At 38.4% G+C, this 19,522-nt stretch overlaps 3 protein-coding genes across 3 annotated transcripts; 1 reads left to right on the forward strand and 2 right to left on the reverse strand.

The window, feature by feature from the left end:
- The first annotated feature begins 313 nt into the window (after positions 1-313).
- MAP70-5 (microtubule-associated proteins 70-5) lies at positions 314-4,064 on the forward strand. Its single transcript, XM_086252880.1, has 11 exons — positions 314-419; positions 1,254-1,339; positions 1,471-1,536; positions 1,633-1,803; positions 1,910-2,080; positions 2,164-2,319; positions 2,445-2,591; positions 2,789-2,860; positions 2,963-3,559; positions 3,681-3,832; positions 3,974-4,064. Exons 1-11 carry the CDS (start codon positions 314-316, stop codon positions 3,990-3,992), a joined length of 1,743 nt encoding a protein of 580 aa, XP_086109006.1. The 3' UTR covers positions 3,993-4,064.
- Positions 4,065-6,409: 2,345 nt separating this feature from the next.
- Positions 6,410-8,856, reverse strand: SVR7 (pentatricopeptide (PPR) repeat-containing protein). Its single transcript, XM_086230190.1, has one exon. It carries the CDS (start codon positions 8,790-8,792, stop codon positions 6,672-6,674), a length of 2,121 nt encoding a protein of 706 aa, XP_086086316.1. The 5' UTR covers positions 8,793-8,856; the 3' UTR covers positions 6,410-6,671.
- An 8,573-nt stretch (positions 8,857-17,429) lies between these two features.
- On the reverse strand, positions 17,430-19,199 carry LOC147299826 (Heavy metal transport/detoxification superfamily protein). The gene is made up of 3 exons (XM_086247842.1): positions 18,996-19,199; positions 18,578-18,659; positions 17,430-18,332 (listed from the first exon to the last, which is right to left on the reverse strand). The coding sequence occupies exons 1-3, from the start codon at positions 19,011-19,013 to the stop codon at positions 17,737-17,739; spliced, it is 696 nt and encodes a 231-aa protein (XP_086103968.1). The 5' UTR covers positions 19,014-19,199; the 3' UTR covers positions 17,430-17,736.
- Between the last annotated feature and the right edge of the window lie 323 nt (positions 19,200-19,522).

Consider the following 19,522-nt stretch of genomic DNA (forward strand, 5'->3'; position numbering starts at 1 on the left):
TGTCATGTCATGATTTTTAGAGTATTTATCGAAAGTAACCGTTACTGTCAAAAGGAGGGAAGAGAGGAGCTAAAAAAGGCGGTTCGGCCGGCCTCTGATTTGTGATCAAATTTTGCTTCACAGCAAGGGAAGTCCATCCCTCTCTATGCGGTCAATTCCTTAAAACTCACACACCATCCTCATTCCTCATTAAAACCCATTAAAACCCACAAACACATTCACTTCTTCCATTATATTCCCAGTTTATGAAATTATACTTTCTCTAATCTCTGTGTCTCAAAGTGCCCAAAGTTAAACCAAAAGTCCAAAAGAGATGGTGGGTCATGAAGAACAACTTGGACTTGGAGGAGAGGACCTCTCCCTTCTCCACCCAGACCCTATTGTCTTGGAGCTTAATCGCATGCAAAACCTACTCAAAGGTGTCTCCCTCCTCTCTCTCACTCACACACACACACACAAGTAGTGTTGATTTTGTTTCTGCATTTGAAGCATGGTGTAGTGTGTATGTTATGAACTTGTTTTTGTAATATTGGATGCTATACTAAGTTCAACAAGGATAGAACTTCTGATTTTGGGGTACTGCAATTTACTAAACCTCAGAGTTCTCTTTTAATATTTTGTATTTACTTTTATGACTGGTTTTTTTGATTTGGCCATTATTAGTGAATAGTGATATATAGTTCTGTCCTGTCTTGTGTCAATTTTTCTTCTGATTCTCTGAATGATCATTGTTTTTCACCTTTATAATGTAAACTCCACCAAATTTGCCTTTATTAATAGCAGAGCCTCACGGGTCTAGTGTATATACAAGTTAAACTGTTAGTCCACAAGTAGCAACATGGCAAAATGGATTGGAAACTCTGAGCACTTGAATATTTCACTTCTGCACTTGTTTGCTAAAAAATTACCTTAATATGAAAAAGAGCAGAGGGGTTTGTCACATCATTTGAGCTTCTCAGTGTTCTTATCTTCGGGTTCAAGCTGAAGAATTAAAACACAACTTATATTATTTAGGAGTAGAACTATGAATAAAGAGAAAAGATACATGAATTGTTTATTGTCAAAGACTCAAGTTTAAATAGATTTTAAGAAATTAAAATTAAAATTATGCAGTTACCTACTCAATGGTTTGGTTTTAATTTTTCTGAAATAATTGACGTGAAGCAGGTATATGATTGTTTCTTTCTCCTACATCTTAACAATAGAATGTCTTCAAGGATTTAATACTAGTTTTTCTAAATCAATTTTTGCAGAAAAGAGTCGGGAGTTGGGGAATGCTCAGGGTGAGATCAAGGCTCTGAGAGCTACTGAAGTTCTAAAGGATAAGGCAGTAGAAGAGGTACTCAAAGAACTATGTGCAGACATATAACATACACATTGATATTATTTATGGACATGTATCCTAACTGTGTGGTATTTCATGTTATAACAGTTGAATTAATATTATTTTTTTGTTATTATTTTTTCCAGCTCCGATATGAAGTAAAAAGATTAGACGAGAAACATCGAGTCACCGAAAATCTTCTCGAGCATAAGGTGTGTTTGGTTCTTGAGATTTTTGTGTATTTATATGATTGTGATTAACTTTTGTCACTAAAATGTTCTGTCTTGTCTAAACCTGATCAAATGCAGAATCTTGAAATCAAGAAACTAACAGATGAGAAGAGAGATGCACTGGCTGCACAATATGCTGCAGAAGCAGCTCTTAGAAGGGTACACGCAAATCGAAAGGATGAGGAATCTCGTCCTATTGAGTCTTTCATTGCCCCTCTTGAGGCTGAAATAAAAATGTATAAGAATGAGGTAGGAGAACTGGAGCCATATTCCATCTATAAACGAATGCATTATGATCTTTTCACATGGATGGCTCACACTGCAAGGATTTTTCCTCCCCTTCTGGCCTTTTCAGATTGCGGCGCTTCAGGAGGATAAGAAGGCTTTGGAGCGTCTCACCAAGTCAAAAGGGTCGGCTCTTCTTGAAGCAGAAAGGATATTGCGAAGTGCACTAGAAAGGGCTCTAATAGTTGAGGAGGTTCAAAACCAGAACTTTGAATTGAGAAGACAGATTGAGATCTGCCAGGCATGACTTCGTACCACATCCTATTTCATTAGTTGAACCTAATGAAGTATGAGTATTCAATCCAATTAATATACCATATGCAGGAGGAAAACAGAATCCTTGAGAAAACAAATCGCCATAAAGTTATAGAGGTTGAAAAGCTTAGCCAAACCATTCAGGAACTTGAGGAGGCCATTTTAGCTGCCGGGACTGCAGCCAATGCTCTTCGTGACTACCAACGACAGATAGAAGAATTGAATGTATATTTCATGGTTACATAATGATGATTTGCAGGACATATAAAATAACAATTTTACTGCTACGGAGATTTTGGTATTTGTGAAATTTATCAAAGTACTAACCGAGGTTTCATGCAACCACACAGGAGGAGAAGAGAACTCTAGAGAGGGAGCTAGCAAGAGTTAAAGTGTCAGCAAACCGGGTAGCAACTGTGATTGCTAATGAATGGAAGGATGAAAATGACAAAGTTATGCCTGTTAAACAGTGGCTGGAAGAGAGAAGACTAATGCAGGTAGTTATTTCCCAGAAAATAATACGAAAATTCACAATTTTTTATTCATACAGCTGCTAATCTAATTCTACCTTACACCCTTTATGGCGATGAGGGATGAACATGATTTTCGGTGTCAAGTTATGCTACTTACCAGGGATATATAAGAGAGTGAGATTTGAAATTTTTTATGGACAAATCTTTTTTTGCATATGTAGGCAGAGATGCAACGATTGAGAGAGAAGCTAGCTATGTCGGAGAGAACAGCTAAGGCAGAGGCACAACTCAAGGTGAATATATAATACTTGCAACCTTCCAGTCACTCCATATAAAACCTTTGTTTGTGATCCACCTGAATCAGTCAATCTTCATTGCTAATGTTTTTACATCAGGAAAAGTTGAAGTTGAGGCTAAAGACTCTAGAAGAAGGGTTAAAGCATGTTTCAAGTTTCTCCTCCAATCCTAATTCATTTTGTGGTTCCCCAAAACCAGAAAAGTCCGTTAACTTCTTAGGATTTCTGACTAGTAATGGTGGATCAGGAAAGAGATCGACATCTCAGCCAAGGGCTACTACCATCAGTAGAGGTTCTCCTCTTCAACAGCCAAATATGGGCAATCTAACAGCCAATGCAGGTGGAGAGCTAAAAAGATCAAATAGCTTTAGAAAGAAATATGGTTCTGGAGATAATATGTTGAGAAAAGGCTTATGGGTTTCTAGAAGTAAAGTTGTTGATAGTGGTGAAAAGGAGAACACAGAAATGAAGGCAAATTTTGATATCAATAAGAGTGATGATAAAACAGGTACTGCAGAAATCAAAGCTAAAGATGGTGGCAATGAAGATTCACCCAACAAGATAAGTACCAACTGTGATGCAGAAGATGTGGTCTCAGGATTTCTCTATGATAGACTTCAAAAGGAGGTCATCAATCTGAGGAGGCATTGCGAAGTCAAAGAAAATGATATGAATGCTAAAGATCAAGAAATAAAGGTGAAACTGAAATTGACAAATATCTCCCCCCCCCCCCCCCCTCTCTCTCTCTCTCTCTCTCTCACTCTCTCTCTCTCTCTCTCTCTCAATGTACTAAATGCATGATATGACTGTTTTCCAGATGCTGATTAAAAGGGTTGATGCATTGACAAAAGCCATGGAAGTAGAGTCAAAGAAAATGAAGAGAGAAGCAATAGCTAGAGATAAAGAAGCTGCAGCAGCAACCAAGGTGGATGATAACAAAAAGAACAGAACTATAAACTCCTCTAAACGGTAGTAACAAATTTTGAAGAGCCTTAATACCATTTATTCCACTATTTGTTTCTTATTTAGCTTTCATTTCAATACTTTGATTTTTCAAACCTGATCATCTGAATCCTCTCAATAATTTTATTGTTTACGCAATTGCTGCAGGGTAACAAAATCATCTTGAAAGCTTACATGGGAGACTATTGAAGATCATATGAAAATTTATTCTTTGTCAGCCATGTCTTGTGATTTTTTAATGTAAATATAAAAAATAAAAAAAAATAAAAAATAAAAAATAAAAAAAAAAGAGTTTCACCAAGGCCGGATAGCTAGCTGGAATAAAATTCTGACAGTAAAAGGGGGAGCTGAGTTTGTACATCTTAGGACATCTTAGGTTGGTGTTTATTGTGTTTTCCTCTGCTTGAAATCTACATAAATGAAATCCATTACAATTTACCGTTTGTGGTTTGTGGTTATGAATTAATTCTACTTGCCAGTTTTGGGAATGGTATCAAATAAATGAATTGCAAAATGGAAGTGAACAAGATATATCAGAGATGAAAGATAAGTTTTCCAATTTCCAGCCACAAGACATCATATAACTTATAAGAATGCAATAAGATGGCACAATCTCTCTTTAAGCAGCGTTATGTCTTGAAATTTGATGACTTGTCCTTAATATAACTCGTAAGCAGTTCTTCACACTGTGTGGTCTGTACCGGAACAACACCACCCCTAACCTCATCTTCCTGCAGCTAATGACACATTCCACTCGGCTTCATCTTCCCCGGAAGAACAATGCTATAACCCAAGAGAGTAGTTCTTTTCTAGTTTCTTCTTGAAAAGGAAGAGAACTTTTCATCTTATTCATGGTTTTTACCTCTAAGGAAATAGACAAACTTGAATAAGTGGTTTATGAACATTTCTGGGAAACAGAGAACTAATTCTTTGGCTACATCATCTAGTATTATTATACCAAAGCAAATACATTTTGTTCAGGTATATTCAATCTTTATGCATCGAAACACAAATAATTAGACTGAATGTCATCATAGTCTGCATCGTGAACTGATTGCAACCAGAAGAAGGATTACATTGAAAAATATTAAAACATGAGTCCCTCTGGTCACCTAGAACATCTACTAAACTATCATTTGAAATATACAATTATCATGGTAAATTGGGTTGTAGCACAGCTGGTAAAGGGTATGATCAAAACCCCAAATCCTATCTTTCAAAAACTGCGCATCTCTGGAATGGTAGCCAAAGAAGGCCGCCATTTCAGAGGCCTTTGTAACCCAGAACTCCCTGAAGATCGGACACCAATTTCTTTAGACTGGAACCTCTTTGCACTCTCCAACAATAACTCCAACTGTTTCCTAGTCACCACGATCTTTACCTTCTGTCTTTTGTAGTTTTCTTGGTAGACTATGTTTGAAGAAACCAAAGGCTTACTCCTAAGTAGTGCAAGGTCTGGCACAAGATGGTAAACCTCCCCAGGTTCTAACTTGGTGTTGGGTGGCAATGGTGTATATGGTTGGGCATAGTGTACGAGCTTATAGCCAATGTAAGGGCCAGATGTGATTTCTTCGACTGGTGTCGAGGCATTGAATACTTGTACAACTCCATTAAAGATTACTACTTTAATCTTCTCTTGGGATTGATGGGACAGACAATTTATGCAGTTTCCCATGGTGTGCAATACAAATGAACTAAGAGCTAGAACTCTCATTGTTTTATAGTGTGACTTTGATCATCTCACGTGGGAGGTAGTTTGACGTGCAAGCCATGACACTGCTTGTTTATAAGCTTTTACTTCCCCAATGTGGGTATTTTAGTTCGCAAAGTCAACTACTGGTGTGGGTGGAGCTATGCATTTTTAACAAGCACTCCCAGAATTATGTTAGAAGTCAATGGCCTGTGCACTTTTCATTGTTCCACGGCCTCAACAAACAAATTATATTAAATTAAAATGTTAAATGTCAACTCCTATAGACAAGTGACAGATAAGGTCAAACACGTTCGACTTTCTTTTTTCCTTCTCTTTTCTGTGTACATTATTTCAGTTTCAGCAATAGTCCTCAGATATACTGGGGCTTAGATTCATGCAATTGGGCACTTTTGACTGTTCGTATACATATATATATATATATATATATTCATGGCCGATTCTACCTCCTCTTGCACTACAACTATTTTCAATATCAAACTTAGATGTTTTATGTCTTTATTAAATAAATGTCAACGAGGCCTAAAATCACACAGGAAACCCAAGTCAACTGCCCAGATTATAATGGGTTTGGACCTCAATTTCATCCACAATAGATGTATCAGACCAAAAGTTGCAAATAACATGCCCTGCATCTCAGGAGTGAAAATAGTGGAATTAAGCCCGAGAGTGCAAGTACTTAAGGATAGCAATTGTCATTTACATGGTAACAGAACATGGTACTTCATACCTCCTGTTATTCCCATGTTACAAAAGCTCTCAACTGGCATTGATCAAAAGGAATTTTGACACCTTTCATAGCATACAAACAGGCATTTTTTCAATAATTCTGAATCTTCAACTTCATTCAACCAGGGTTTAACAGGATCTAATTGATAATGTTACTCAAAATCACAGCACAAATATTGGGAAATTAGCCACTGAGTAGATGGAACAATTCTAAGAACTTCATCAACTCTATAAGACAATGGAAGTAGATCTAACAGTTGAATTCTAATTGTACAAAAATGTTCTCTACCAAGAGAAAAAGTTCCAGAAATATATAAATAGGAAAAACGAGAAGTATCACATACCAGTTCTTGACATTACATATCAGTGTGACGAGCTTTCCCAGTAAACTAGAGAGCCCAACACCTAAGCAGCAACTAATTCAGGTGAACTTCTAGACTCTAACCATGACTTGACTGCAACCTTTGTAGTCAAAAACCAGCCAGCCTTGTCTGGGGCCTCATGGAACGGAGCATCTAACTCCTTCAAATGTGACTCAAACACACTTGCTAGACCTGTATCTGAATACTTATGTTTCCCATGTCCAGTATTAATTCCAAGCAACGGCGGGAGCTCCTCCCCAGATTCCAATGTTCGAGACAAGTCATTAATCCAAACATGTAATGCAGTCAGAGCTGCACCAAGAGAGAGACCCTTGAGAAACAGAGACCACTGGGTTGAAGACCTTGACTGTATATCTGTGTATATCTGAAGTGTAAGCCCCAGGTCTAGTAGCTCACAGGCTCTCTCTAAGAAATCGAGATTCACACAAAGATCAATCAAGCAATTGCAGTACGCCTTCTTTACATCAGAACCAACTGAATTAAAAAGTTCTGATGCTTCCTTCCTAAACTCTTCACCACTGTCTTGCTTCTCCACTAAAAGTCTTATCACATACCCAAGCTTTTCATTAGCCCTCTCAATACAATTGGTAAGCTTACATAGTTCTTCCTTTGGTGTTTGGGTCATTACATTCAGGAGACAACCACAGAAACGCTCATCTGGAGTTATGTCCAATTCTAAGAGTTGATTGAATACCCTGACAACATCATCAGTACGCTTGGCCTTCCCATAGCATTGGATGAGTGATGTCAAGATAAAGATATTAGGCTCAAAACCAGCTTCCACCATCCCATTCAACATTGTCTCTGCCTCTGAGACTTTCCCACTACAGGAATATATGGTAATCATGGATGAAAATGTCCAACTATCAGGCTTCCAAGTTTCAGAACTCTTCATATCTTCGAAAATCTCAACTGCTTCATCAATGTAGCCAATATCGGCACACATAGACAAAAGGGTATTATAAAGAATTACATTTAACTCCATTCCCTTCTCCTTCATCTCTCTATATAGATTAAGCGCATCATCACCATAGCGGGATCTACCAAAGGCTCGTAAGAGAGCCGCATAGGTTGTCCAATTTGGTGAGAGCCCCTTGTTGGTCATCTCTCGGTAAATTTTCTTGGCCTGCCAAGGCCTCTTAGCTCTTCCCATAGCATCCAACAAAGTATTATAAGTAACCAAATTTGGTTTAGCTCCAATAGCTTTCATTTCCTCATAAACATTCAAGCACCCATCATAATTCCCTGATTGCCCGTGAATTTTAATCAATGTTGAAAACGTCACTGGATCAATGCGCCATTTCTCTGTTCTGGCACGATCATACAAGCTGAAAGCCATGTCTACATTACCAGCACGCCCATAGGCATCGATCATAGTTGAGTAGGTAACATCATCCGGATTACACCCAAAACTAGGCATCTTCTCAAACCACTCCACAGCCTTATCAGGCAAAGAGCACATCCTAGAACAGCTAATCATAGTTGAAAACGTAATATTATCGGGTTTAACACCTCTCTTGAGCATTTCATCAAACAGCTTCTCTGCTTTATCCAAATCCTTACACTTCCTAAACACTTTCAAAGTCACATTATAGAGAATCGCCTCCCTCTTTGGTACCAACTTCTGCTGAAAGTACTTAAGAGCAAGCAACGCATTTTCTGGATTAACCATATTATTAAGGACAACCACAGCGTCTTGTTCCAAAATTTTATCACCTAAACCCTTTAAAACTTCAAAAACATCATTTTCAATAGGACTGGAAGAGTTCAAAGACTCGGCTACTTTCACTAAAGAAGCATACCTGGAGTCGTACGATTTCTGCCTAAGCTGTGAAGCTCTGGGGCTTCTTGGATTGACCCAGATATAGCTTTTGGACGAAGACCCAGAATTTCCATCTGGGCGTTGAGGATCATCATCTTTTGAAACATTGGGGCTCTGGGTTTCTTGTGCAACTGGGTCTTGTAATGAAACATGGTTTATTTGGAGAGAGGTCCATGATTGAAGTGAAGGAAACCTGAGTTTGGAAGTGTGAATATTAGAAGAGCTTCTTAGTCTTGGCCTACTCGGGGAAGAAAGAGAGTGGGAGGGAGTTTGGCGGTTATGGAAGAGAGAAGAGGGTGAAGAGCATACATGATAAGCCATTTTCCCTCTCTGTTTTGCTCACTCTGTGCTATGCAAAGGCTTTGCTTTGCCTACCAGCCTCCTGGAGATAGGATCAATTTTGTATTTACGTTATTAACCTTGTGAATATCGCAGCTTCCGATATTTAACTGGGCCAACTTGTCCATATCCAGCCTGAAAATATCAATCCGCGTAAAAGAAAGATCACTACTATTTAGACCCCTCTTTTTTTTTTTTGTCTGAATTTAGACACCTCTTTTACTACACACCCTTTTTTTATTTAGTAAAAGGCTATAAAGGACACACAATTTAAAAAGCAAAAAAGTAAAAAAAACACACAGTAAACCCTAAATCTGATCGTAGCCCTGCCACCTTGCTTCCGTCATCGCCTCTGGCAGTTGAACTACATCGTCGGCACCTCTCTCTCTCTCTCTCTCTCTCTCTCTCTCTCTCTCTCTCTCTCTCTCTTCATTTCCCTCCCTCTTTCCCTCTCCCTCCCTCTTTCTATTTGAGAAATGTAAAAGGAAGAGAGAGAAATGAAAAACACAAAAATTTACTTAATTGAGCTAATGTGCCAATGTCCACAGACGATAACTTCCACTATGAAATAATGGGGTTACAAAGGATAATCTCACCGAAGTGGATAACTCTCTCTTGAAATTCACTCAAGAGGATTTCCCTTCTCACAAAAGTGAGGTTTCCTCTTTTTCTCTTTCGAATTCTTTCACTGTTTCTCTCAAAATAAGGCTTTGTTCGATGAAACGAATATGCATGAGAATGTGTCTTTTATAAGCCATTTGTGCATGCATTCAATGGGTGCATGAAAGGAGGTCTTCCTTATGTTCCTCCACGCATTGTCCATTTCTTGGTTTACTAATTCTTTTCCGTACTTTCCTTTCTTCTCTATTTATTTCTTTTTTTTTTTATTTCTCTTTTAATTCTCTTCTCCGATAGGAGGGATGTCCTACAATCCCCCCCTCCCGACTTAGGTGGAAGGCTCCATCATGTCAGTTGTCTTCATGTAGTATTCGTACTTGTTCTTAGGTAAGGACTTAGTCATCATATCTGAACTATTATGATCAGTATGAGTAAAAATTGGATTGGAGGATCGAGTTTGGTCTATGTAGAGTAAATCAATCAAGAAAAGAACCCTTAATTTATTATTATTATTATTTAATTTATTATTTATATACAATTAAGGTCCGAATATTAATACAATTCCTCTAATTATTCAGGTAAATTAGAGGAATTGTCATTATTTATTATTATTGATATTATTTATTATTATTTATAATTCTTTTCAAGTTGTAGTTGCTTGGACTTAATTTAGAATATCACGTATCTAATGATATCTTACATCTATGTGCTTCAACCTTGAGTGAAATCTCAGATTTTTGTTCAAGTGGATTGCACTCTAACTATCATAACTAATGCAGTGTGTACTTATGTTTTTGTTGTTTCAATTCCTGTAGGAATCGTTTCATCCACAACATTTCCTTGTAAGCTTCAGTAGCTGCAATAAATTCTGCCTCTGTCATAAATAAAGCGCGCAACACATTTTTGTAGCTTTGATATGAGACAGCTCCCCCTAAAACTGTAATCAAGTATCCTGAAATAGACTTTAACATGTGAATTGGTTCCATTGGACGTATGCCAAGTCATATTGGGTAGTCTGTATCTATGGGACCGAGATGCCATTAATTACAAGAGGCTTTGCAAGTATCGTCTTTTGAATGATGGGAAGGAATTTCACATCAACTCTTGCAAGCCGCCAACCACAGATAATTTGATAACAGGAACCCAGGCCAAGAAATTGGTCAATTCATGTTGGCAATTTGTTTTATTAATGATTCGACCCTAAGATCTGTTTGGGAGCTATGACACTATCAACATTGACTTTATCACCTTCACAATATTCTGATATCGGGAAATTGCAGGAGGAGTTCAAGGACATATTCTAGGATGTGCAGGGGTTGCCACCGCGAAGAGCTGTTGAACATGAAATCCATTTGGTAGGAGATTCACCACTACCAAACATGGGTTTATATCGCACTTATTTGATTAAATCTAAAGAGATCAAGAAACAGGTACAGGGACTTCTTGAACAAGGAGTCATCCGACCAAACTGTTCACCATGCAGTTCACCAGTCTTACTTGTTCCCAAGAAAGATTGAGGATGTCGTATGCATGTTGATTATAAGGCACTCAACAAGATAACCATCAAGAATCGGTATCCACTACCGATGATGGATAACTTGTTGGATCAACTACACGGTGCTCGTTACTTTACAAAGCTTGATCTCAAATATGGTTATCACCAAGTTCGCATCCATGAAGAAGACACTTGGAATATTACTTTCAAGACGAAGCAGGGACTATTCGAGTGGTTAGTTATGTCATTCGGGTTATGTAATGCCCTAGTTACCTTTATGCAATTGATGAACGAGGTACTCCGCCCATTCATTGACAATTTTGTCATTGTATACTTGGATGACATACTGATATTCAGTATCACCTAAGAGGAACATCTTCGTCATATTGCTCAGGTTTTGGAAGTTTTACGAACAAATTAACTACAGTTGAACGGTAAGAAGTGTGAATTTGGGAAGTAACATCTTATATACTTGGAGTTCATTGTTGGTACAGGAGAACTCATGGTAGATCCAGAGAAAGTACAAGTTATATCCCAATGGCCTACACCCCATTCAGTGATTGAAGTTTGAAGCTTTGTAGGTGCATGTCAGTATTTGTGAAAGTTTATTCGACACTTTTCATAATTTGCAGCACTTTTACAGTCTCTTACAAAGGCCAATTCAAAATTTGAATGGTCAAACAAACATGAAGAATCTTTCCAGTTGTTAAAAAGGAAGATTACCGAGGCCCCAGTGTTAGCACTACCAAATCTGCAAAAGTCATTTGAAGTAGAAGCAGACGCGTCTAACTACACCATGAGAACCGTTTGGTTCCAGGATGGGAAGCCAATTGCATACCATTCTGAGATGTTCAGTGGACCAGTTTTGAATTATCCAACTTATGACAAGGAGCTTTATGCATTACATCAATCATTGAAGCATTGGAGAGCTTACTTGTTAAGAAAGAAAGTCGTGGTTCACTGAGATCACAAACCTCTTCAGTTTTTTACTACACAGTCAAAGTTGCAGCAAGCTCACCATATGAAATGGATGTTGATCTTACCTCCAACAATCCAACAAGTTGGCATATATGCTATCTCGACCCCTACACCAGTTAGTTCTGCATTTCTGGTGGCTATGCAGATCCAGCCAATAGTTCCTTCTCAGTAAGCCAAATTAGGGTATGACACAGATGCTGATTTCAGCTTGGATTATGCAAAGTTACAACGGGGAAAGACTAGAGAGTATCAAATAAAGGATGGAATGATATACAAAGGAAAAAAATTATGCATTCTAGAAGTAGGAGATAGACTACAGTGGATTCGAAAGGCTCATACTTCCAAAGTAGTAGGCCATTTTGAGGTAGAGAAAACTCTACTGAATCTCCATCGTTATGTATTCTGGCCAAAGATGCATCTCGATGTTTCTCGTTACAATCGAAGTTGTATTCTATACAATACATCGAAACCTTCCAACAAGAAGTTAGGATTGTATCTACCATTGCTAGTACCTAGCCGACCTTGGGAGAGTATTTCAATGGATTTTCTTGGTGGATTGCCTAAAACTAAGTCTGGAAATGACTACTTGTTTGTAGTGTTGGATCGTTTTAACAAGATGGTGATTCTCATTCCATGCATGAAGACCATAACCAGAGAAAGAGCTGCTAAGTTGTTTTTCCAACATGTTTGAAAATTTTTTGGCCTACCTACTTCCATTATTTCTGACAGAGATAGTCGATTCTTAGGACATTTTTTGAGGTCCTTATGGGGAATGATAGATACTAGGTTGAAGCGGAGCACTGCTTTTCATCCACATACTGATCGATGGACAAACGGAGATTGTTAACCGGACTATGGTACATTTGTTAAGGAGTTACAATTCCAAGCATCCAAAAACTTGGGATGAAAGTCTCCCTTACTTATAGTTTGCTTTTAACCGAGCAACTCATGACTCCACATTAAAATCTTCATTTGAAGTTTGTTTGGGATATATACTCACCTCAAAGTCCTTTCGATCGAATTGGCATTCACTACGAGTGACAAGCAATTAAGTAGAAAGGAAGAAGAAGAACATGTTCGAGCACAAAGATTTCTCGAACAAGTGAGTAAAATCCATAAAGAGGTAGAGGCACAACTACAATGATCTTAGAAACGATATAAGGCTTGCCATGACAAGATCGTGTGCCATGTACGTACCTTTAAAAAGGGTGACCTAGTATGGTTACACCTTGGAAATGAGCGGTTAACCAGAGAGGGCAAGAAGCTCAAGCCTATTCATGGAGAATGTCACAAGTCAAAATGAAAATAGAGATGAAATCAGTGGGAAAAAGTTAATTGATTCAAGAACTCACCACTTACAATGACGTAATTGAGGAGAAAAATGCAAAGTATTGGGAAATGATTCTCAATGCAAAAGAGCAAATTTGGAAACTCAAGAGTGACGCTTATGAACTAAGGAAAAAGAATAAAAAATTGAAGGAGATGAACAGCAAACTCAAGCAATTATTCAGCTCAAGGTCGAAAAAACTTGATCAAGAGAATGAATAATGAAGAGGAACAACAAATCCTCAATGCCAAAAACGAATCACTCTTTGCAGAGATTGAGAAGATGAAATAAACAATTACAATGCAAAAAGAGATGATTGAGAAGTTGGATGGCAGTGGAAACATTGAGTGTGCTGGACAAATCTCAAGTCCAGTTTTCTCATTTCAGGTTGACCCTCCAACTGAAAAAGGGCCACAGTTGAAGACGAGCAAATGGGAGAAGAGAACACAACAGTTCAATCAACTTCAGTTGAACCTCCACTACCCAAAACTGATGAGGTCGAAGCTGCTCAGAAAGAACAAATGGGAGAAGAGAACACAACAGTTCAAATTCCTCAAGCTACAATGACTTCTCAAAAAGAGCCTGAAGCTGCAATCATACCCTAGCAAGAACCACAATCTGCAACAACTCCTCAACAAGAGCATCAAGCTAAACACTCTTCCACCTACCTTGATATTATAGAATATTCAAGGATAGGTAGATTAAAGCAAAGAGATGACATGATAAGGAAGGTTGATGAGATCTATGAATACAACTTAGAACCGAGCAAAGAGAAGAAAGCTAGAAGAAAAGAAGGAGCAGACTTGGAAGACAACAAAAAACTGGAAGTGGTTCCACAACAACCCAAACAAAGAAGGGTAAGGACAAGAGCTGAAAAAGGCAAAGCAAAAAATGCACAACCAACCTTTGACTTGGATCTGGAAGATGATGACAAATCAGATACAAATTTACCACTACAAATTGCAACAGAACCAATTACTCGACAACAAATTCTCATCATGCAACCTATTCAAAACATAAAGTAGACAAAGTATCATGTCTTCAATTTTTTGAATGAAAGAGTTTAACAACTCCTAATTGAATTTTGGACAAATGCCATACACAAGTACTATTAAAATTTAATGTTTGTTACCACCAAACAGTAACAATGACGTGATTGTCACTGTCTGGAAGTAATAATAGGTGATTGTCACTGCCTACAAGTAACAATAGGTGATTGTTACTGCCATGCAGTAAGAATGACGTGATTGCCACTGCTAAGCAGTGACAATAGGTTAAGGTATACTGACTACAATATGTTGTTTATGCAGCACCTTACTATAGCAAAAAGGAGAAGGTGGTATCAGTTCGATCTTAAGACAAAATGTTCAAAACTTGATCATAGATAATGCAGTGGCAAACAATGTAAAACCAATTACTACCAAAACTCAAATTAATTTCAAGCGTAAAATATATTTGAAACTACTTAACACTGTTTAAAACTTGCATACCAGGTGATAGATTCATTTGGAGAATTACTTCAAGAGGAAATGGATATAATCAACTCTGAAACACCAGCAAAGTCTACATTCCTCACCACCTTCGCTTAAGTAAGCTCATTCAAATCTTCATTATTCAAAAATATCTTAGACTTCATTATTGTCACTAACCGTCAGTGGCAATTCAATAACATTAAAAAATGATATGTTTTGATAACAGATTAAGGAAGCAAAAAATGATAACTTGGGGATGGAATAATACCTTTTTGAACCCCTCCTTGACTGCTTGGGGAAGTCAGACAACATATTCATACCAATCGTAACTTCTGAAGCTTTTCACCACACATTACTAGTGATGGACAAGAATGCAGCTAATTGGCTTTACTTCAACCCCCTTAAGAAAAGAAGGATTAAGATGGATATTTGCTACAAAAAAAGCTCAAAGATTGGTACGAAACATGTTTACATTTCATAACACTAACAATTATTTTACTATTTAATTATTATACTAAACATAGCATGCAGTAACTATTATATTCCTAAAGAATGCAGAAAGAGTGTGTGAACAGTTAGATCTTTATCATGTAGGATCTAGTGGCTGAGATTTTAGAATCAGGAACAAGAAGAAAGCTTAACAAAAGAAGCACTTTAAAAGAACTCACAGATGACACCGCTACAACAATCAGATGGTTGAAAGACTTCAACAATGACTACGAACTTCACCCCTCTCAAATTTGTCCACAGCAATCAGAGACATTATAAGTTGACTACTATATAGATCAATTAGAACAAAATTATAAAAAAAAATATATATATATTAAACTGATGCCATTTTATTTTATAATTGCATATTGGATTGTGGATTGTTTGTCATGTATAATATGGAAAAAGTTTCAAAAAAAGAGCTGCATAACAACAAAATCATCAAAAAGGACATTCGTTAAAATATACACTAAAATACAATGAAAACCTAAAAAATACAGTATATATGAAAACGAAAGTCACAAATCGAAAAACAAAAACTCAAATCAGAAGCAATTTCAAAGTAGAAGCCAACCGAAGCTCAAACCAAGCATCAATGGTGAATAGCGCCAAAACCGAGAGCGAGACAAAGAGAGCAAGGGAGAGAGAGAGAGAGAGAGAGAGAGAGAGAGAGAGAGAGAGAGAGAGAGAGAGAGCCTAAATCACAAGACTGATCGCGCGCGCCAAACACAGAGCCTCCACAACGAAAAAGAAAGCTCAAAACGGAAATTTGAATCCAATTAAATGACGCAAAGGGCAAATTGGATATTTAAAAAATAAATTTAGCTGATCGAAGTGAAATAGAAGTGGACCAGCCAACCTAAAATATGGGTCGAACGAAAATCAACTGGACTTGCTGGAACCCCAATTTAAAATGTAGACTTTAAGGGAAGGGGGGGTTATTCAGACCACCCAAATGTGCTGAGTTGACCACCCCCTTAAATTTTTATCCCTTTTTGCCCATTTTGCCCTTGCATTAAAAAAAAAAAAACCATTTCTCCCATTTTGCCGGCCACCCCTCCCCACCGCCGGCGCGACGCGACCCCACCCCTCCCCTTCTCTGGTCGACCCACCCACCCCGATCTCTCCTCTCTCTGCCTTCTCCTCTCTCTCTGCCTTGTCGGAATCTGTCGGAATCGGCGACGAAAGCCGCGGAGCTTCACGACGTCGATTAGCCGCGCACGGTGGTCGGATGAGCAAGGGAAGACCAGCATTGGACTCGCCGTGACCTGGGGAACAAAACCCAAGTGGTCCGGTGTCTCAACTCTGCCGGAAAAGGAAGATCGGGTCTTTGCCTGGGCCGATCGGGTCTGCGCCTGGGTGGGTGGGTTGTGCCGGAGAAGGGAGGGGTGGGGTCGTGTCGCTCCGGCGGTGGGGAGGGGGTGGGGTTGCGCCGGCGGTGGGGAGGGGTGGCCAGCAAAATAGGAGAAATGTTTTTTTTTTTTAATGCAAGGGCAAAATGGGCAAAAAGGGATAAAAATTTAAGGGGGTGGTCAACTCAGCACATTTGGGTGGTCTGAGTAGCCCCCCCTTAAGGGAATTAGGTACTCCAAGGTGAGTTTATTGGTAATTAACTGTAAAATTAATGGTTTAAAACAAATAGTTTTAGACTTAACAATTGAAGGTTTTCTCTCGTCAATGGTTTTAAGCCATGTAAAAGTAATGGCTTAAAATCTAATTGATATATTTAGATGGATAGCTAAGTTAGGAAATCCAACTTGTATATAAACTTCATTTTTTCAATCAAATGAATCAAGCAGTTCTTAAAGCAATTTCAGAGCTTCTTCCTTTTTCTTTAACTCTCCTAGCTTCCTCTTATTTTAAGGATGTTCGCTTCCAAAGAGAAGTAACGACGCCTTATTCCTATTGATTATTAATTTATCGTTCTATCGCCAGTTTTGGATCACTGGACCTCTCCTTCCTTGTCTGTATTTGAGCTTGTTTATGAGTGTAACGGGAGAAGCATCTAATATTTTAATCAAAGATGTAGACCTGGGGGGTGTTCTTTCATGTGAATGACAGAAAGTAGACAAGCTTATAGGCTTATAGCATCCCATGAAGTTAATTTGTCCTTGCTCAATTTAATTAAGTGCCTAAGAGAATATATAAGAGATCGGCATATATGGTTAAACAAAGATTAATTACAAAGAATAGGAAATAATTAAAAGGCATGTGTTGGAGTGGACAAACATGCAATGAAATGTGCAAAGGAAACTTTTATTTCATTAAAAATTGTAACAACGTTCATGTACCTCTATATTAATCATGAATGACCTGGTCGATTGGGACTTGCATGTCCACAAGCATCAAGCCATTCACAACCGACTTTATTAATCATTTTTGGCCTATATATAAAAACAACAAGTCAACAACACTATAATATTACAACCCAGTTGGAAAAACTTGACTTAATTAACATCCCAATTCTGAATTCCCACAGATGAAAATCATGATGAATGATCGATGATCATAGGCATCCACCATAATCTGTAATGGATCGATGGATGATTACATGACTGCGCAAGCATGGGGGTTCTCATCACTGAAACATTCAGAGCGGGGGTTACAATAGCCCCTCCCTGCAGGCACTCCACCGCCATAACTGTCATAAACGGGCCTTCCATAATAACCATCATACTGAATGAATGGGGCTGGGCCTGATGCACCATAACCACTGTAGCATGGCCCGCCCGGACGCCCATGATAACAATCCATACAACACGGGTTAACAGTAACTGGCGGGTACCCGGTAGCAGGTCCAGGAGGCACCTTCACTGGCTCCTGAGGCTTGGGTGCTGGTGGTGGCTTATTTTCAGGTTTCTTTTCGGGTTCTTTAGGCTTCTCTGCCTCTTTGGGCTTCTCAGGTGCAGGTTTAGGCTTTTCGGCTTCCTTAGGCTTCTCAGCCTCCTTGGGTTTCTCTTTAGGCTTTTCGGCTTCTTTAGGCTTCTCTGGTGGTTTGGGCTTGGGTGGGTCTTTGATCTCAATGCTCTTAATGGCGCCCCCTCCTTTGCAACACAGCTTGTCCCTGATCTTTTCAGGACTGCAGCAAACCACTTTGATAATCACCAGGTTTTGCTTTTCGTCGTACGTCTGGTCTCGTATTTCTCTTGTTCACAAAATCCAATACCACATTCCACATATAGAATTACTCAGTTACACATTTTTTTCCTTAAAAACAAAAACTAAAAGCAAAGAAACTCTTTGTGTTGCTCCATATATAATCAATTTAGCTACTAGAAATTAGTTTACTTAAGATGTTAGTGAAAGGAGACTTTAATTAATTAAATACAGATAAACGCATATGGGGGTTCATACAGAAATAGACAAATTAGGGAAAAGAGAGACTCACGAGGGAATTTGCAGAGAACCCTTTTGACCTTCTTATAGCATTTGTGGCACTGAAGGTCCACCTTCAGCCACATTATCGTGACCTGAAATCATTTGTAACAATAAAAAAAAATGTACATATATTAAGCGATGATAATTAAGAATTATATATCTAATATAGATTTCTGTGCAGAAGCACAGAAAGTTAGAAGCTTTGTGGTTGGTGGTTCGTAGACAAAAAGCAGTGGATATAGCTGCAGAGAATCAGGTTCTGACAGGGAAGATTGAGTGGTAACTATGTGACAAAATGAAGAACAAAGAGCCAAAAAAACCAACAAAATAGCATGCACTTGAAGAAAAATAATAGCAACCACAAAAATTAAGAGAAACTATCAAATGGGTTATCTAGAGATCCAAAAGCATAAACTTCACCAACATACCTTTTCCTTTTCCGCCATTGGAGTGAGTGCTGATCAGGATCAGATCTGAACCTCAGCCCCAGCTAAAATGATTGAATAGAACGTACGTGCTGGAACTGGAGATTCACTGATTGAGGAATTGGGTATAAAAACAGAGGAAGAGGGAGGAGAGAGAGAGAGAGAGAGAGAGAGAGAGAGAGATTCAGTAAGAGGTTATAAATTATGACAACTTACTTCTTAAGAAAGAAAGAAAGAGAGAGTGAGTGAAAGACGTGAGCTCACAATTTGTTCGTACAAAAACTAATATCCAATGGGATGTGGACACGTAATAGTTTTTGGAAAGTCGACTTTCATGGTGTGATCATTGGAGTTGTCTTTATATTAATGGAGTGGCCTTTTGATCGCTAGAGGTCCGATCGATATTTGTAATCAAGTATGTGCTGGCTTTTGATTCACCCACCTCACCTCCCCTCCCATGTCGTTCCAATCTTATTATAATCATGAATTCGTTATAAATATATTGCACCAAAGTAAAATTACATGCTAAG

Source organism: Dryas octopetala, chromosome 1 (genome assembly GCF_963921425.1).
Source record: "Dryas octopetala chromosome 1, drDryOcto1.1, whole genome shotgun sequence".
Taxonomy (NCBI): domain Eukaryota; kingdom Viridiplantae; phylum Streptophyta; class Magnoliopsida; order Rosales; family Rosaceae; genus Dryas; species Dryas octopetala.